General features: G+C 43.2%; 1 protein-coding gene across 1 annotated transcript in view; it reads left to right on the top strand.

The window, feature by feature from the left end:
- The first annotated feature begins 409 nt into the window (after positions 1-409).
- CFAP53 (cilia and flagella associated protein 53) overlaps positions 410-20,240 on the top strand; it is a 31,247-nt gene continuing 11,416 nt past the window's right edge. The window contains exons 1-5 of the mRNA XM_061607421.1: positions 410-594; positions 7,361-7,590; positions 9,618-9,791; positions 17,724-18,027; positions 18,671-18,889. Of these exons, the coding sequence (XP_061463405.1) occupies positions 502-594; positions 7,361-7,590; positions 9,618-9,791; positions 17,724-18,027; positions 18,671-18,889 (1,020 nt within the window). The 5' untranslated portion in view covers positions 410-501. The remainder of the gene's footprint in view (positions 595-7,360; positions 7,591-9,617; positions 9,792-17,723; positions 18,028-18,670; positions 18,890-20,240) is intronic.

Below are 20,240 nucleotides of genomic sequence, written 5' to 3'. Positions count from 1 at the left end.
TGGAGGCTGCAGCCTTACACATACTTACCTGGGGGAGTAAGTCCCAGTATGAAGTAAGATTTTCTTCTGAGTAGTCATGTGCAGCACTGCAGTGTAAAACACGCGCAGGTACAATTGCATTGTAGTTTTAAACAAATACTTTCCAAACTGTTATAATTTTAGAACAAAATAAAATATTTCATGCTGGCTGACTTCAAGACGATTGATACAAATGGTGCCTTGTACTTCCCCCGAAACCCAGTCAATCAATCAATCTTGCTTACTTTCCAACCATTCTTCTTTCATCACTGATTCCTTCCTTCCCTCCAAGAAGTCCCGCTTCGTTTACGGCGCATGCGCCTCAGCTCCTCTCTCTCTGCTACGAGCCGGGACGGGAGCGCGCAGGGAGGAACCCAATGCAAGAGACGGGCGTGATGGCGTCATCCCCGTCGTCCCTCCTTGTTCGGCGTCTGGTTTCCACGGCAACAGTCAGCGCGTCCTGCAGCGGGGCCTCTTGTGGCCATGGCCGGCAAGAAGGAGGACGGCAGGATGGCGAATGAATGGAGCCGGGTGGTGCGGGAGGTGAAGGGACCCAAGCCATATTCCTTCGCCATCGTAAGTAGCTCGGGCCTGGGGAGAAGGGATTTTTTTAAAAGAAGGAAGTGGGATTTAAACCATTTATTATTAGTAGTATTATTAGTATTGGTATTAGTATTATTATTAAAAATAATACATTCTGCTGAATGAATCACATGGACGAGGCATTGTCCAAATGCTTGAAAGCTTGTCTTTTCAATGCTGAGAACCAGAAAGTTGCTTTTAAATTATATACAGTGCCTTGCCATAGCAATCAGACCCCTGACCAATGCTGTCATATTACAGAATTACAAATGGTACATTGTAATTTCTTTCTGTATGGTATTTTATTTTGAAACACTGAAACTCAAAATCAATTATTGCAAGGTGACATTGGTTTTATGTTGGGAAATGTTTGTAAGAAACATAAAAAACTGAAACATGTTGCTTGCATAAGTATTCAACCTCTGTGCTGTGGAAGCTCCCAGTTTACACAGATGAAAGAAATTGCCCTGTCAAGGACACAGCCTTACCATTAGCCAACACCTGTGAACCATTAAAGTTGTTGTCACATTGTCAGGATAAAACCCTACTGTTGAAGGATCATTGGTCAGGCTGTGGATCTGGAGGAAAATGAAGACCATTCTACAGAAGTGAGAGATAATAGCTCTCTGCTATGAGCCAGGACGGGAGCGCGCAGGGAGGCTGGCGCACTGGCTACCTATTTGTTTCCGAGCCAGATTCAAGGTGCTGGTTTTGACCTATAAAGCCTTACACGGTGTGGGACCACAGTACCTTGTGGAACGCCTCTCCTGCTATGAACCTACCCGTTCACTTCGTTCAGTATCTAAGGCCCTCCTCCGGGTACCATCTCACCAGGATGCCCGGAGGATTGTTACCAGAACTAGGGCCTTTTCTGTAGTGGCCCCCAAATTGTGGAACAGCTTACCTGAAGAGATACGCCTGGCACCTACGGTGCTTTCTTTTAGGCGCCAGGTTAAGACCTGGCTGTACTCCCAGGCTTGTTAATGTTAATGTTTATGTCTACGTTTTATTTTAATATTGTTGTTGATATATGTGATTGATTTTATTATAATATTGTATTTTTAATCTGTTTTGTACACCGCCCAGAGAGCTACTAGCTATGGGCGGTCTAAAAATGAAACAAATAAATAAATAAATAAATAAATAATGTAATAAAAATGCATAGATTAGGGAAAGGGTACAAAATAATATCCAAGTGTTTGGGTATCCCAGTGAGCACAGTTGGATCAGTAATCAGGAAGTGGAAGCTGCATCACACCACCCAGGCACGGCCAAGAAAAGGCCGTCCCTCAAAACTCAGCACTCAAACAAGGAGACTTGTGCAAGAAGCCATAGAGAGACCAACCATCACTTTGAAGGAGCTACAGAGTTCAGTGGCTGGGCGTAGAGTAATGGTGCACTGGTAAACCATATCAAGAGCTCTGCATGACACTGGCCTGTATGGGAGGGTAGTGAGAAAGAAGCCGCTACGCAGAAAGTACCATCTGAAAGCATGAGAGTGCTCCAGCTGTGATGTGGGAAAAGGTTTTCTGGTCAGATGAGACCAAGATAGAGCTTTTTGGCCAAAACTCAAAGCGCTGTGTGTGGTGCAAACCTAACACTGCCCATGCCTCGTGACCATCCCTACAGTGAAGCACGGTGATGGCAGCATCATGCTGTGGGGATGCTTTTCATCAGCAGAGACTCGGCATCTTGTTAAAATCGAAAGAAGAGTGGATGGAGGAAAATACAGGGAAATACTGCAAGAGAACCTGCTGCAGTCCACTAAAAACCTGAAGCTTGTGAGGAAATTCGCTTTTCAGCAGGACAATGATCCCAAACACAAGGCCAAAGCAACATTGGAGTGGCTCAAGAACAAAAAGGTGAATGTCCTACGGTAGCCCAGTGAAAGTCCTGATCTCAATCCCATTGAGAATCTGTGGCGCTATTTGAAAATTGCAGTACACAAGCAACATCTTAACCAGCCAGAACGACCTAGAGAGAATCTGCCAAGAAGAATGGGCCAAAGTACCTCCGACACTGTGTGCAAAGCTGGTACATACCTACCCCAAAACACTTAAAGCTGTTATTGCAGTGAAAGGTAGCTCTTTGTTGTTGTAATGTGCTTTTAAGTTGATTATGACTTATGGTTACCCTATGAATCAGCGACCTCCAATAGCATCTGTTATAAACCACCCTGTTCAGATCTTGTAAGTTCAGGTCTGTGGCTTTCTTTATGGAATCAATCCATCTCTTGCTTGGCCTTCCTCTTTTTCTACTCCCTTCTGTTTTTCCAAGCATTATTGTCTTTCCTAATGAATCATGTCTTCTCATTATGTCTCCAAAGTATGATAACCTCAGTTTCATCATTTTAGCTTCTAGTGATAGCTCTGGCTTAATTTGTTTTAACACCCAATTATTTGTCTTTTTCGCTGTCCATGGTATCTGCAAAGCTCTCCTCCACCACCGCCTTCAGAAAATGGAAGCCTTGTCCAAATGAAGAAAATAAAAAAGAACACAAACTCTGGCAAAAGAAATGCAAGAAGACAATAAGGGATGCTAAAAACAGAATTTGAGGAGCACATTGCTAAGAACATAAAAACCAACAACCAAAAATTCTATAAATACATTCAAAGCAGGAGACCATCTAGGGAGACAATTGGACCCTTGGATGATAAGGGAGTCAAAGGTGTACTAAAGAATGATAAGGAGATTGCAGAGAAGCTAAATGAATCCTTTGCATCTGTCTTCACAGTGGAAGATATAGGGCAGATCCCTGAACCTGAACTAACATTTGCAGGAAGGGATTCTGAGGAACTGAGACAAATAGTGGTAACGAGAGAGGAAGTTCTAGGCTTAATGGACAATATAAAAACTGACAAATCACCGGGCCCGGATGGCATCCACCCGAGAGTTCTCAAAGAACTCAAAGGTGAAATTGCTGATCTGCTAACTAAAATATGTAACTTGTCACTCGGGTCCTCCTCCGTGCCTGAGGACTGGAAAGTGGCAAATGTAATGCCAATCTTCAAAAAGGGATCCAGAGGGGATCCCGGAAATTACAGGCCAGTTAGCTTAACTTCTGTCCCTGGAAAACTGGTAGAAAGTATTATTAAAGCTAGATTAACTAAGCACATAGAAGAACAAGCCTTGTTGTCGTGTCCAGGACGGAACTCAGGAACCAGACCAGTTTGTGAAAGCAATTCAGTTTTTATTAAAGTAATATCCAGACCAGAGATGCTGATGGGAGTTGTAGTTCAAAAAAGTAACTTTTCCAAGCTCTGATCCAGACATAGACTGCGTCTTCTCATGAAGCAACACTATGATACAGATCCTGCGACATAGAAGAGAGTTGACAAAACAAGGAATCCCTATTCCCCCTGTCCCTTAAGAAGGGGGCTTTCTGGCGCGAATTCTCTCACTCTGCCTCAAAGTGCTCTCATCCATGCCCCTTCTCTCTCTTCCCCTTGCCCGTTTTTGTTGTCTCCTAGTCCGTGGTGAAGGGGGAAGCATTTCCCCCTCCCCTTCTGAGAGGTCTGACTCAAGGATGGGCGGAAGCGGGGGGGCTTTGCTTAAACTGTCAGACTGGCTTTTTCCTGGATCAGGAGGGAGTTGAACTCCCCCTGGCCCTCCCTCCTTTCCCAACTGCTCTAGGCTTGAAAGGGGAGGAGGCGTGGGAAGCTCACGGGGAGAAGCTGTGTCTGTGAGAGTTTCAAGGTCTTCGCTGCTAGACAGTTCTATCTCTGGGATTCCCCTCCCCCTTCTCCTTCACACAGCCCTGGCCAAATGATCTCCTCCCCCTCCTCATCCTCTGAAACAGCAAGGCCCCAATCCTGCATCCTGACACTTGTTGAAGCAGAGCCAGCATGGCTTCTGCAAGGGAAAGTCCTGTCTCAGTAACCTATTAGAATCCTTTGAGAGTGTCAACAAGCATATAGATAGAGGTGATCCAGTGGACATAGTGTACTTAGACTTTCAAAAAGCGTTTGACAAGGTACCTCACCAAAGACTTCTGAGGAAGCTTAGCAGTCATGGAATAAGAGGAGAGGTCCTCTTGTGGATAAGGAATTGGTTAAGAAGCAGAAAGCAGAGAGTAGGAATAAACGGACAGTTCTCCCAATGGAGGGTTGTAGAAAGTGGAGTCCCTCAAGGATCAGTATTGGGACCTGTACTTTTCAACTTGTTCATTAATGACCTAGAATTAGGAGTGAGCAGTGAAGTGGCCAAGTTTGCTGACGACACTAAATTGTTCAGGGTTGTTAAAACAAAAAGGGATTGCGAAGAGCTCCAAAAAGACTTCTCCAAACTGAGTGAATGGGTGGAAAAATGGCAAATTTAATTCAACATAAACAAGTGTAAAATTATGCATATTGGAGCAAAAAATCTTAATTTCACATATACGCTCACGGGGTCTGAACTGGTGGTGACCGACCAGGAGAGAGACCTTGGGGTTGTAGTGGACAGCACGATGAAAATGTCGACCCAGTGTGCAGCAGCTGTGAAAAAGGCAAATTCCATGCTAGGGATAATTAGGAAAGGTATTGAAAAGAAAACAGCCGAAATCATAATGCCGTTGTATAAATCTATGGTGCGGCTGCATTTGGAATACTGTGTACAGTTCTGGTCGCCTCATCTCAAAAAGGATATAGAATTGGAAAAGGTTCAAAAGAGGGCAACCAGAATGATCAAGGGGATGGAGCGACTCCCTTACGAGGAAAGGTTGCAGCATTTGGGGCTTTTTAGTTTAGAGAAAAGGCGGGTCAGAGGAGACATGATAGAAGTGTATAAAATTATGCATGGCATTGAGAAAGTGGATAGAGAAAAGTTCTTCTCCCTCTCTCATAATACTAGAACTCGTGGACATTCAAAGAAGCTGAATGTTGGAAGATTCAGGACAGACAAAAGGAAGTACTTCTTTACTCAGCGCATAGTTAAACTATGGAATTTGCTCCCACAAGATGCAGTAATGGCCACTAGCTTGGATGGCTTTAAAAGAAGATTAGACAAATTCATGGAGGACAGGGCTATCAATGGCTACTAGCCATGATGGCTGTGCTCTGCCACCCTAGTCAGAGGCAGTATGTTTCTGAAAACCAGTTGCCGGAAGCCTCAGGAGGGGAGAGTGTTCTTGCACTTGGGTCCTGCTTGCGGGCTTCCCCCAGGCACCTGGTTGGCCACTGTGAGAACAGAGTGCTGGACTAGATGGGCCACTGGCCTGATCCAGCAGGCTCTTCTTATGTTCTTATGTTCACATTTCAAAGGAGTTGATTTTTCTCTTATGTCCTTTTTTCACTGTCCAACTTTCACATCCATACATAGAGATCAGGAATACCATGGTCTGAATGATCCTGATTTTTGTGTTCAGTTATACATCTTTGCATTTGAGGACCTTTTCTAGTTCTCTCATAGCTGCCCTTGCCAATCCTAGCCTTCTAATTTGTTGACTATTTCCATTTTGGTTAATGACTGTGCCAAGGTATTGATAATCCTTGACAAATTCAATGTCTCATTGTCAACTTTAAAGTTACATAAATCTTCCATTGTCATTACTTTTGTCTTGATGTTCAGCTGTAGTCCTGCTTTTGTGCTTTCCTCTTTAACTTTCAACAGCATTTGTTTCAAATCATTACTGGTAGTTGTACCAAATATTAATGTGTGGGGGTTGAATACTTATGCAAGCAACATGTTTCATTTTTTTATGTTTCTTGAAAACATTTCCCAACATAAAACCAGTGTCACCTTGCAATAATTCTTTTTGAGTTTCAGTGTTTCAAAATAAAATATAATACAGAACAAAATTACAACATACCATTTGTAATTCAGGAATATGAGAGCATTGGTCAGGAGTCTGATTACTTTGCAAGGCACTGTATATATCCATTGTAAAACTTTATGGATACTGTGTTAAATTCCCCACATTTTCTAAAATATTTTGGAAGGTTTATACCTGAAAAGTGGTGTATAAGTGCTTAAAATTAAAGAATAAAATAAAAAAACTTAAAAGTGAAATGGTGGTTCTTAGCAAGCTATGGACAATATCACATTGAGGTTTGTTGTTGTTTTCTGTTGTTCAGCAGAATAACTGCACACACATTCTTACACATCCTCCCACATGGATTGCCAAAATGCAGTCTCTGTCCTTGATTACGAGGGTCTCCTTATTCAAGGCCATAAGCCCCCATTGTCTCCTCCCCCCCCCCATCCTGCATGCCATAGGCCAGGGGTTCCCAAACTGTGGTCTGTGAGCTTCATACAGGTGGCTCATGGCAAGTCTGCATTAAATATTCATATTGACTTGTAATTGTGTTTTTATTGCTTCTTTTAGTTCCTATCTATTGTATTTTATTGTTTTGCAATTTAAATTTTATGTAATCCAAATTGTAATACAATAAAATACAATATGTAAGAAATAACATCATACAACTAAAAATCATACAGCATCTAACAGAACATTACAATTGGTATCACAGGCAGAAGGATTAAGTGGTCCCACAGAGACCATCAGCAGTTTTCAAAAGGTCTGTGGGGAAAAAATGTTTGGGAACCACTGCCGTAGAATCGCAGTTAGAGTGGTGATCTAGGGCAATCTCCTGCCGATGCAGGAAATCCGCTACCCCTGCATCTCTGGTAGATAGCCATCCAGATTCTGTTTGAAATCCTCTAAAGAAGGAGACTTCACCCCCTTCTGAGGAAGTAAGATCTACTTCCTCCTCTTGAAAATAATCCTTGATGCAAAATCTAAATTTGATTCCTGTGACTAAAGACATGCTTCCTCTTACAGAGGGCCAAGTTTCCCAAACCGAATGTTGTTGGAAAGCAAATCCTTCTCTGGAGGGAACAAGAGAAAAACCGCCGTGAAGCCGCAATGTACGCAAAGGCCCATCTCATTGGCCGCCAGATCATTGAAAGGGAGGATCTGAATGAACGCAAACGGTTCCACCGGGTTGTGCAGAAGAGGGTTGATGCAGAAATGCAGACCTACCTGGCAGGAGAAGAGGAGAGGAAAGAGAGGTAGCCAAGCCAGTTGAGCAAGCAGGCGTCAATAGCTGATGACTCGGCCTTTGTTTTCTGCACTTATGTTAGAGAAGGGTAGCGTCAGGTTTTAAATAACATTTAATGCAGGGGTGGAGGACGTCAGGCCTGGGAGCCAAATGCTCCCTCCAGGCCTCTCTGGCTTTCAGAACTCTCCCCAGACTATCTCACTAACCATCAGTGCTTCACATCCCAAATGTTTTTAATTGGCTGGAATACACCCTTGAACTCTGATAATGCCCCTTGCCTGTCTGGATGAAGGATAGGGAGGTGTCTATGAGCGTGGGGAGAAACTAGCCTTGTGCATAAAGGTAACATTTATATTCATTGCTCTACTCGCTTTTGCCTCTAGCCATGCCCACCACTGGTATGTCGCTCTTGGAAGATTGCCCAGTAGGGAATGTGGCCTTTAGGCCTAAAAGGGTTCCCCACTGCTGCTTTAATATTACCAACCTGATCCTTGAGGAGAGGGGTAAAAAACCCCAATAAATATGAAAATGTTTGTTACTGTTTAATTGACACCATTAGAGTTGATGTGGTTTACAGATAGCCATAACAAGACAAACAAGTCTCTGTCCCAAGAAGATCTTTGCTTGATGACAGAGCGCATGGTCTGCAAGCAGAAGGTCTCGCATTCAGCATCTAAAGGGATCAGGGGCCATAAAGAGCTGCTGCCTCTGCCAGTCAGAGTAGATGATATAGGCTAGATGGACAAAAAGTCTGACCTGGTATAAGGCAGCTTGCTGTGTTCCTATGTGCACTTTTGTTTCAGTGGAAGATGGAGCAGAAAGAGAGAAACAGAGAGAGGTATAGTTGAGTGTTGGGCAAAGATTAGGGAGACTCAAGTGCAAGTCCTAACTCGGCCGTGAAGAGTGCTGTGTGATCACCCGTACCTACCTCACAGGGTTGTTGTGAGAACAAGGTGGGGAGAAGCATGCTGGGAACTATCTCCCAGAGCTCTGTCATAAAATATATCGGTGGTTATACTAAAGGTTTCATAAAAAAGCTGGTAAGCCAAAGGTTTAATTGGAAAGGTGGGTTTTGAGGGTGAATTTGAATGAAACAACCGCTTCTGACTCCCAGAGCAATACATAAAAGATAGTCCCCTCCGCCACCATGCACGCACACACACACACACAGATTTTTGGCCATCCTTGGATTTATTTTTTTATTTATTTTATTTATTGCACTTGTATACCGCCCCATAGCCCCATAGCTCTGTAGGCTGTTTACAGCAATCAAAAACATTAAAACAAATGCACAATTTAAAAACATATTTTAAAAACAATTTAAAACACAATTTTAAAATTCAAAACAATATAAAAACAATTTAAAAACACATGCTAAAATGCCTGGGAGAAGAGGAAAGTCTTGACCTGGCGCCGAAAAGATAACAGTGTTGGTGCCAGGCGCACCTCGTCAAAAAGATCATTCCATAATTTGGGGGCCACCACTGAGAAGGCCCTCTCCCTTGTTGCCAGACTCCCAGCTTCACTTGGAGTAGGCACCCGGAGGAGGGCCTTTGATCTTGACCATAGTGTACAGGTGGGTTCGTATCGGGAGAGGCGTTCCAACAGGTATTGTGGTCCCAAGCCGTGTAAGGCTTTATAGGTCAAAACCAGCACCTTGAATCGAGCTCGGAAACATACAGGCAGCCAATGCAAGCGGGCCAGAATCGGATTGAGCTCAGTAAGCAAGCCTCACTTGATTTAGCATCGCAAGTTGCAACATTGTTCCTATTTTTAAAATGGAGGGACTGAGACTTCAAGCACGGTTCATCCAAGGCTACGTGTTAAATCCGGAGGTAGGCTTTGGACCTGAAGTTCAAACCTCACTATCTATGGGCTTCAGCTAGTGAAACCTTACAGGTGCATTACCAGTGTAGTTTTAGAGATGGATTCAGAGCCTCCTTTCTTCCATTTGTGTAATGTTCTGTAAATATATATATATATAGTTCAGTTTGAAAAGTGTTGGTGGTGATTAGACTTCTAATATACTCTTTCCAGGCTTCGGGATCTCCTGGAAGCCGAGGAAAAGGGTTACATTGCCGAAATGGAATCGCAGGAAGAAACTATGGAGGATCGGCGAACAAATATGAGAGTGAGAGCAAAATTGCTGAGAGATCAGAGGGAAGAAGCTCGACGGAAGCTTGTGTCAGAAAAAAGGGAGCAGCAGTTTAGGTAAGTTGGCCATGAACAAAGTTGGCTGTGGCAGTTGGTTGGGTGGGTAGGTGACTTGCTCAGCCCATGGACTTAGCAGGAGTTGACTTTTTTTTTTTAGGCCTGCAGGCACATTTTAATTTTTGAGTGAGTGCGGTGGGCATTAAGCCCTCTGATTGCTTCTCGCCTCCTCCCCCCAGATTAGACATGTGAAGGTCTGGGGAAAAAACACAAAAATTGGGGTGGGGGTACATTCCCCCCCCCCAGTTTTTTGGGTTTTTTTCACGGGCCTTCACACACCTACCCCAGATCAGCACAAACATCCCTCTGAGGATGAGAGTGCATGTGCAGATACACTCTTTGCTTTTCCAAGGGATTTGGGTAAAAGTTAGATCCAATAGAATTAGATTGAGCCTTAAAAGGCACATACAGCTGAAAAAGGAAGTAAGAAAGAGTGCCCCTCTTCCAACTTCCTCCTTCAGCTCTATGTACTTTTAAAGGAAGTAAAAGGTAGCAACTTTCCTCACCTCATGGAAAAGGGAACAGTGAATGTGGGTGTTCAGAGGCTTTGGGGGTGTCCGGGGAAAACCTCAAGGTACCATGCATGAGTGTCATGATGGCAAACCCTGATTTAGGGTGTTAAGTGTGACATAATGAGAAGTCATGACCTAGAAGTTGAAGACCATTAGATTAATCTACTAATTAAACTTTTAAAGTTTGGAGCCCTAGGTCTGTGTACAGAATAGTGCTAAACAAATGTATCATGTGGAGTACCTAATTTGTACTTCCTGAACCAATGTGCGAACTGAAACACAACTATCCTTTGTAATTTGCAGTTCTACCATTTTTGCAGTGTAGTTCTGCAACCAAAAAATGTGTACAGATATGATAGGGAAAAGTGTGCACAGAAATGTGTATGTGAGTAAAATTGCATATAAAAATACATTATATTAGGGGAAACTGCTTGCAAAAGTGCATGCGTTGTGAGAAATGCAGACAAAGATACATAAACATTTTCATGAGAGTTTATTTTTAAATTGCAAACTGATGTGGAAGTGGGTCAAACTGAACTTAAGATTGGAAAAGAGAAGCCATTCCTCCATCCCTCGTGAGAGAGGCTGCCAGTCATACTTTCTGCAGCTCTGAACATATATACCCGTATATCTCAAAGAAAATTAGGATGGCTCTAATGTGGCCATACAGGCATATCACTCCCTCTTTTCTAGCGTGATGTTTGTTGCTTCTCACAAAGGAGACTGTAGTCACACATGATTCTGTGTTGCTCCCATAAAAATGGATCAGTGTTGGTGAGGGGCACAAATCCGGTGTCTGACTTCTGTAAGCAGCATTTAAATGGCAGAGCTCTCGATAATAAAGAAGCTTAGGACAGCAAAGTGAAATAGTTGAACAACCATCTGTGGCAGCAGATGTTTATTGGTGACTGTAAAAGCTGCTTTGGACAATGTATTTTGGTAGAATAGAGCAATTATGGAGCCATTTTGTGTCATAAATTGCTGCCTTGGCTGACTCTTTCATTTAACTCTTACTTTTTTGGATGCCTTTTATGTTCATATGGTTCAACAGCTATCACACTGGATAACCAAGCATTATTCTCTTTTCTCTTAATGGGATTTTTTTTTTTAATCTTTATATTGTGGAAATGTCCTACTTTTTTTGCTTTCAGACTGCAAAAGAACTGATCTTGCTCAGGGAAGGGAAAAGCAGGAGTGGGGAATAACAGTAGTTAAGACTTTCAGAATCATCACACTGTAGTAATCAACCTGCAAGGTGCATGGTATTAAAGAGAAATAAAAGACGAATGTAGGGAGGTTTTTTTTGCTCAGAACTAGACTTGATGTAATGTTATTTACATCTTTTATAACCCTTGTGCGGGTGTTTTCTTTAAAAAAATAAATAGCAGGCACAGGGGAGGGGGGCAAACAATATCAGGACTGTGGCATGGGGAGGGGGGCTATACCCTGTTGACCCCACCACAATCCTGATCCATGTCAGACACACACAGATACACACACACACAGACACACACCTGCTATTTACAAGAGGAAAGCGTCCATTATGCCAACAGGAGCTTTTCTCCTATTGCAAATAGCAGGCATGAGGCTCCTTAGTGTGGACCAGTACCATGGCATCAGCAAAAGATCAAGAGATCATATTGCAGACATACATCGGATAATGGGAGCAAGGAATTTCAGAAGAAAATCACCCTGTGCTTTATAGATTACAGCAAAGCCTTTGACTGTGTAGATCATGAAAAACGATGGAATGCTTTAAAAGAAATGGGGGTGCCACAGCACCTGATTGTCCTGATGCGCAACCTATACTCTGCACAAGAGGCTACTGTAAGGATAGAATATGGAGAAACTGATTGGTTCCAAATAGAAAAGGGTGTGAGAGAGAGAGGGGTGTATTTTATCACCCTATTTGTTTAATCTGTACGCAGAACATATCATACGGAAAGCAGGATTGGACCAAGATGAAGGAGGTGTGAAAATTGGAGGGAGAAACATCAATAATTTAAGATATGCAGATCATACCATACTCTTAGCAGAAAACAGTAATGGTTTGAAATGAATGCTGATGAAAGTTAAAAAGGAAAGCAAAACAGCAGGACTACAGCTGAACGTCAAGAAGACTAAAGTAATGACAACAGAAGATTTATGTAACTTTAAAGTTGACAATGAGGACATTGAACTTGTCAAGGATGATCAATACCTCGGCACAGTCATTAACCAAAATGGAGACAATAGTCAAGAAATCAGAAGAAGGCTAGGACTGGGGAGGGCAGCTGTGAGAGAACTAGAAAAGATCCTCAAATGCAAAGATGTATCACTGAACACCAAAGTCAGGATCATTCAGACCATGGTGTTCCCGATCTCTGTGTATGGATGTGAAAGTTGGACATTGAAAAAACCAGAGAAGAGAAAAATCAACTCATTTGAAATGTGGTGTTGCAGGAGAGCTTTGCAGATACCATGGGCCACAAAAAAGACAAATAATTGGATGTTAGAACAAATTAAACCAGAACTATCACTAGAAGCTAAAATGATGAAACTGGGGTTATCATACTTTGGACACCTAATGAGAAGACATGATTCACTAGAAAAGACAATAATGCTTGGAAAAACAGAAGGGAGTAGAAAAAGAGGAAGGCCAAACAAGATATGGATTCATTCCGTCAAGGAAGCCACAGACCTGAACTTACAAGATCTGAACAGGGTGGTTTACAACAAATGCTACTGGAGGTTGCTGATTCATAGGTTCGCCATAAGTCGAAATAGACTTGAGGGTACATAACAACAACAGTGGCTACTTTGGCATTGTAAGATAAGACCACTGGTGCATCTAGCCCAGTAGCATCTACTCTTACTGTGAGTGGCTCCCCAGGGTGACTGGTAGCTCTCTGAGGCTCTCTACCTCAAATTTGTTTTAAGTGAAGACGTCAGAGATTGAACCTGGAGTTTCCTACCAGCTGAGCCGTGGAACCATGTCAGGTTTCCCTGTATTCTAATAAAGACACCACAAAGTTGCATCACAGTTACCAAGGAAAGCTGAACTCTACAACCAGTGTCAGTCGGGCAAATTAAGCATATTTGCATAACTTTATGCAGTGCTTTGAAGGCCCAGCCCCTCTGCAGTTCCGTCTCCAGCCCCATTCCCCACCAGATCCTGAGATTTTATCCAAGCTTAGCCCAAACACTTTCAAGACTCTTCACAATGTAAAGGACTCAAAACTTTTATTTTTATAATTAATGCTTATGTTCTTGGATGCTGAATTCCGCACCCAAACCTAGTTCTTTGCTTGTTTGATGCAATTATGGAATACACACAATTTGCCTGAATGTCTTCCCATTGACACCTTCCGTACCATGGTCCTGACAACTTTTTGCCTTCAGGGGATGAAGTGGCAGAAGCCATTTAGTGGCAAGATTCCACCAATTAAAAAGCCTTCCAGGACCCATGGAATCTACTAACTTCATCAGAGTCTAGAAAGATGATCTTTTCTGTAGCAAAGCTTTACCCCTGCCATCCCATTGTCCTTCCCCTCCCTGACCTCTTCCAGTTGTTCTCTTTGATCATTTAAACCTGCAGTCCACAGTCCTTAGATCTTGTTTATGTCTCTAAATCAGGAGTGGCTAACCTCTGGCCCTCCAGGTGTAGTGCACACTTAGCAGCTATCGTATGCAATTAAATGGCTGTATGAACTGTGCACACCATACCAAAGACACAGATCCTTTTGCTCCCCTCTTCCCCATGTCCAGCCCTCTTAAGATGTACCCGCTGCTCCCACAGTTCCCAGCACATAGGAGGGTGGGAGTGGCAATGGCCCTTCCTCAGCTCTGGTGCTGCTGTCATTCCTTTGAAAGAGGCTTCCAGATAGAGCTTCTAAGAGACTCTGCCCTTTGTTTACAGGAGGCATTTTTTGTGCAATATATCCATTATTTTTGCCAATAAGCATGTCACTTTTATGTTGGTTGATTGTCTTTTTTTTAGTGTATCTAACTGAATTATTATTTGCAGAGGCAACGAAACTGCTGCATCTTCAATTAAATTTGGAATGATAGCAGATGCTTAATGGCATTCCCCCACCCCACCCTCCCCAGAAAGCAGGCACATAAGGACTTGTCAGAGTGTGCTCCAGACCTGTTTCAGCTGTTTTATGTGATGTGCTGGTTCATTTGCAAGAATATGTAGAAGAACCGTTGTGTTTCTGGATGCAGAAAAGCCAGAGAGGGGCAACTTAAATATTAGACAGGCGTCATCTCTGTTATCTTTTCGGCTCCTGTTGAAGATCTTTCTCTTTCAACAAGCCTTTTCAGTTGACACCTATCCCAGTCTGCGTCTGTGTTGGAATTGCTTTTTAATACGTTCTTAAACTTTCTATTTTAAAAAATGTTTTTTAAATTTTTTTTTAGAAGATGATTTAAAAGCTTTTTTAAAAAAAACGTTTTTTAAGATGTTTTGTTTTAATGTATTTTAAAGTCTGTTTTATGATGTTTTAAAGTGTTTTTAGTGCTTTTGTTTGCCGCCTTGGGGTCCTGTTGGGAGGAAGGGCGGGATATAAATCAAATAAACAAATAAATAAACTCCTTGCTCAGTGTGGGTGCCAGGGTTTAGAGGGCCATTGGGCAAAATGCTTTCAGTGGCCTCCTCTCCCTGAGTGTGCCTCTTCACCAAGTTGGCTGCTACCCATTCATTGACTTGCCTGCTCCTCTGGGTCCAATCTGCACCACTTCCCAGAGGGAGAGAACAAGGTGTATAGAGGTTACCGCTGCTCTTTACTCCTTTTGCTGCCTACTTGCTTAGAAAGAACGGCGGCAAGGTGGGGCAGCTGTAGGGCTAGGAGGCTCCCAGGGACCAACAGTGAGCGCAGTGGTGGTGGTTGGTGCTTGTAGGGTGAAAGATAGGGAAATCAACAGAAGGTGGAGCAGAGCCAATGACCAATTCTATTTTTGTCCCTACCTTTCTCCCTGCTTAGTTCTACAAGGGCAACAGTGAGACTGAGGAGGTGGTTGTAAGTAGGAAGCCAGGCAGCTGAAGCTGATGGGGCAAGTGCCTCATTTGCCCTTATGGACCAGCCCCCTAGTGGGATGTGGGACTTGGCAGGTGCCTGGCAAAGCCAATCCCTGGTGTCTGCTCTGCTTCTGGTAAGAGGCAGGACTGTTCATTCAGGCCTCACTTCCTCAGCCCACACACATATACAGAGTGCCGCTGTTGATGAGTGAGCGGAGCACTTTGCCAGTCTAGCCAGTCCCAAGCATGTGAGCCAAGAGTCAGTTGATTTTTAGAATTATTCATTGAAGTGACTGTGTTATACTGATCTCCAAAGGATTAGCCATTTTTGTTCTTTGGCTTCGCTCTTGCTCAGGCAATGATGAGTTCAGCACTTTCGCGAGTTCCTATTACTGGTTCATAAGAGCCTATTTGAAATGTCAGATTAAAAACATCACCACAGATGCCTGTGTTTATATATACATATATATTCTTAGAGGAAGAACACAGTTAGAAATATAAGATTAGGAGTCTGTGATATCACGTGAAGGGCTGCCCATTCCTTATGACTGCTCTGAGGCAGAATCCTTCCGGCCCCAAATCCTGAAGATGCTTAACAGATCGACCCTTCAGAAAATATTACTCAGATAATACAGGGGCAGAGCTGGTGTCATGGGCTGGCATTATTAGGCAACTGCTGAGGCCCACGCCTAAGGGGGATGCACCACTGACACCCCCCCAAGAGCCTCGTGGTGTTGCTCTTCCTCCCGGCTGTTGCTGCCGGCTCATCTGCCCCTCTCCAAACAATCATGCAGAAATGGCAGCAAAGAGAATGAGTAACAGCCTCCACTCCTTTTGCCCTCTCCTTCTGGGCAGTGGTGTGGATTGGGGCCAGAGGGGTGACCCATTGAGAGCATCTTGCCCAAATCTTGGATTAATGCTGCGCAGGGGAGAGCACACATATTACTTTCAGTACAGTCAAGTTATACTTTTATTCATTCCATTAGGGCGAATGAGAGACAGCCTCACCAACCTCAGTTTGCCCTTAGCCAGGGTCTTGTTTATTCATTCATTCATTTAAAAAAATCACAAATTACCTTTTCTGCAGTGTAACAGTAAAAGCAGTTCAAACAGCAATACAACAGAATAATGAAGCAAGGCAAGAGTCAGCCAACGGCAGGAGAGAAGCACTTCTTAAACAGGATTTGAATGGAGAATTGGCTGGTTCAAGAGAGCAAACAAAAAAGAGGGGGGAATTGAGGGTGCCCCAAAGTATAAAAGCTGTTGTATAAAAGAACACCAAAAGTTAAAATGCTTACGTTGTCTATAAACAAAATTTATTGTAAAGAAAGAAAGAAAAACCTCATAGTTGACATGAAAATATACACACTTCCCAACATACACAGAAAATCAATATGTAATGCACTGTTGCTCAGGAGTCAGTGCCACCTCAGATGCTCTCCAGAGGTGGTAAGAATGGAAGTGTGAGTCCTTCCTCTTTCCGTACTTCTGGGTTCTGGTACTGTTAGCCTGTGGCCTTCCAGTTGTTGTTGGCCCCAGTCAGTATTGCCAATTGTGAGGGATGATGGGAGTTGTAGTGCAGCAACATCTGGAGGACCACAAGTTAGCTACCTCTGCTTTAAAGCCTAATGAACCGAGGCATACTACTCAGTATGCTGCCTATGATGATATCACGGAAGGGTGGATGGCTCTCTCTTGTTTCCAGTCTGTGCCAATTTCACATGTTTTCATAAGTCCCATCTGCTTCTACATAAACTGCAATTTTCCCAATCTTTCAAAATCTTTACAAAAATCCATATTTGAATCCATATCTTATCATACAAGGTAATCTATGTTTTATTTCATTATATGCCTTTCTAAGTATATTTCATCATAAAATACACACTTTAAATGCATTTTGTTACATTTGGAGCCAAGAACTGTATTGTAAAATTTGGAGAAGTGCAAAACCTGAAGGATAATTACATTAGGCTGGGAGTTGTGGATCAGATCAGTTCACACTGGAATTCACAGAAACTGAATTCCTCAAGCATCCTTAGATGTCAATATCTAAGCCTTCTACCTATTGTACAACTATGAATCAATAGAAGTAGTATTTTCTAGCTTTGTTTTATGTTGACATGCATTTTCTAGCTGTAATGTGAATACACATTTCAGGGAAGGACCATAGCTCCGTGGCAGAGCATCTGCTTTGCATACAGAAGGCCCCAGGTTCAATCCTCAGCACCTCCAGGTAGGGCTGGGAGAGAGCCCTGTCTGAAACCTGAGAGAGCTGCTGCCAGTCAGTGTCAGAAATACTGAGCTAGATGGTCCACTGGTCTGACTCAGAATACATCTTCCTATGTTCCTAATGCACAATATACAGTGCCTTTTCAGATGTGTGTTTCTGTTCCTTCTTTTCTCCGCTGACCCGTGGCACAGAGAAACCTGTGAGGAGGTGCGGACGCTGTGGAGCAAGAAACATCTGATGGAGGTCTGTGAGGACCGATTGGCCCAGCTGGCCCTGAAGGAGGAACTGAAGAAGCAAAAAGCAAGGGAGGAGGCAGCCTTTGTGGCTCTTTGGGAAGAAGACAGGCTGGCCAAGGAGAAACGGGCAGCAGAAGAAGACCGGAAAAGATCGGGGTGGAACAACCACCTGGCCAACATGCTTAATGCTCAGAAAGCAGTGGTGGAAGCTCAGAGGGAGGAGGCGAGGCGACTGAAGGAAGAAGAGGCTAAGCTGATGGTAATGTAGCCAGTTTAAGAACATAAGAGGAGCCCTGCTGGATCAGCCCAAAGGACCATCTAGTCCAGCCTCCTGTTCTCACAGTGGCCAACCAAATGCCCATAGGGAGCCTGTAAGCAAGACCTGAGCGCAACAATGCTCTCCCCACTTGTGATTCCCAGTAACTGGTATTTGGAAGCATACTTCCTTTGACAGTAGAGGGAGAACATAAGCCATCCTGGCTAGTAGCCACTGATAATCTTATCCTCCATAGATTTGTCTAATCCTCTTTTAAAGCCGTCCAAATTGGTGACCTAAGAGAGCCAGTGTGGCGTAGTGGTTAGAGTGTTGGACTAGGACCTGGAAGACCAGGGTTTGAATCCCCACACAGCTGTGAAGCTCACTGGGTGACCTTGGGCCAGTCACTGCCTCTCAGCCTCAGAGGAAGGCAATGGTAAACCCCATCTGAATACCGCTTACCATGAAAACCCTATTCATAGGGTCGCCGTAAGTCAGAATCGACTTGAACACAGTCCATTTCCTTTTTTTCAAGTTGGTGACCATTGCTACATCTTTGCACTACACCAAACCTGTCCCCTGTTTTGTTAGGCAGTATTAAGTCAGAAGGTGTGAGCTAACAACCTCTCTCAATCACTGTTTGTAGGAAGAGGAACGTCAGCTGATGAAACTAGACAATGAACGTGCCGAGATGGAACGACAGCGGAAACTGAGGGAGTGCAGAGACACATTGCTGGATTCCATGAAGGAGAAGAGGAGGCGTCTCAACGAAGCCAAGCAAGGAGAGCTGGCTTTAGATATGAAGATCCTGGATCACATCATGCAAGAATCCCTGGAGGACACCGAGGGCCAAAGGAAAAGAAAAGTAAGGCCAGTACTTAATTCAGGTTTTGAGCTAAAGGCAGCAGCTCCCAAATGGTGGGTCATTTCATTTGGCATAGAGAAATAGATAGCAAGACATTGATTCTGCTCCATGTAGAGTGGCTTATACTGATGCAGCTACATGGGTTGAACAACTGAAAGTGTGGGCTGCTTCACATGTGTATATATATCTGCATTGTAGAAGTTGTATGAAAATGTTAGTTTTATATGATTTTTCTTATAGTATAATGTATTTATGCTTGTATTTTTAAATGTGAATCGCTTAGAGACCTTTTAGGTAACAAATGACTAATAAGTTATAATAATAATAATAATAATAATAATGCCTCAGCATGTTTGAGCTTGCATATTTCCCTTTCTCCTCCCCCCCAGCTGAAAGTCTTCTGCTGAGATTACTTTCAGTTTCAAAGAATCTGAGCTGAGCATTACATGCAAATCAGAAGCCCTAGTTTAAAACAATGGTTAGCTGCTAAACAAGCCAACTTTAAACCATGGGTTTTGAAGCTGGCTTGTTGATATATATTTTATTGGTTTTCAATATAAACTGTACAAAAAAATGAAATCTTCCACGGCACAGAATGGTACGAGCAATATCCTCAGGCCCACATGAATCTTGGTCGGTGAAAATTATGACATTACCTCCTCCAAAAAACCAATCCCCTATTGAGAAGGTTATAAAGCAATTTAATTAAGTACAGCGGTCATTAAGCTAGCTTGTTTAACTAACCATTGCTTGGTTTAACTCAGGATTTCTGGTTCGGATGTAACGCTAAACAAACTCATCTCGATAGAAATCCTTGTCCTGGTTGCACAGGAAGAGGGGGGAGGCACGTGAGCCTGATCCTTTGCTCAGACTCACTGAGGCTCATCCAAGTACTGCTAAACCATTGATTAGTGTTGCATACAAATAACCCTATGACTGCGCTGTGATGTTCCTGTTGGTTGAAATCCTATTGCAGGCAATTTGTACAATATTTCAGGCCCGGGAGGATGTGGGGATATAGCTGATTCTGTGGTGGCATGGGTGTCACTGGGGTAGCTCTCCAGGGTTTTGACCTTCTTGTATGTCAGGAAAAAAGGATAAAAAAATGTCTTGAGCCCAGTCATGTTGATCTGCAATCTGGACATGGGTTAAACCAGTGATTTTCAAATACCATGCCCTCATGCAGGCCTTTCGAAATAGCTTTGTCTGCCAAGGTAGAATCCCTCTATGTCAACCACATGCGTTCCTTGCATTGCACAGGATTGTGGGTTGCGTTTTAGGATTCACTCTCCCTTTGTGCAGCACACCAGCTGACTTTGTTTAACTGAGCTGGTGTCCCATGAAGATGGAA

The sequence above is a fragment of the Rhineura floridana genome, chromosome 1 (assembly GCF_030035675.1).
Source record: "Rhineura floridana isolate rRhiFlo1 chromosome 1, rRhiFlo1.hap2, whole genome shotgun sequence".
NCBI classification, from domain to species: Eukaryota; Metazoa; Chordata; class Lepidosauria; order Squamata; family Rhineuridae; genus Rhineura; species Rhineura floridana.
Note: the sequence above shows the minus strand (reverse complement) of the source record. Positions and strands in the feature narration are given on the sequence as shown.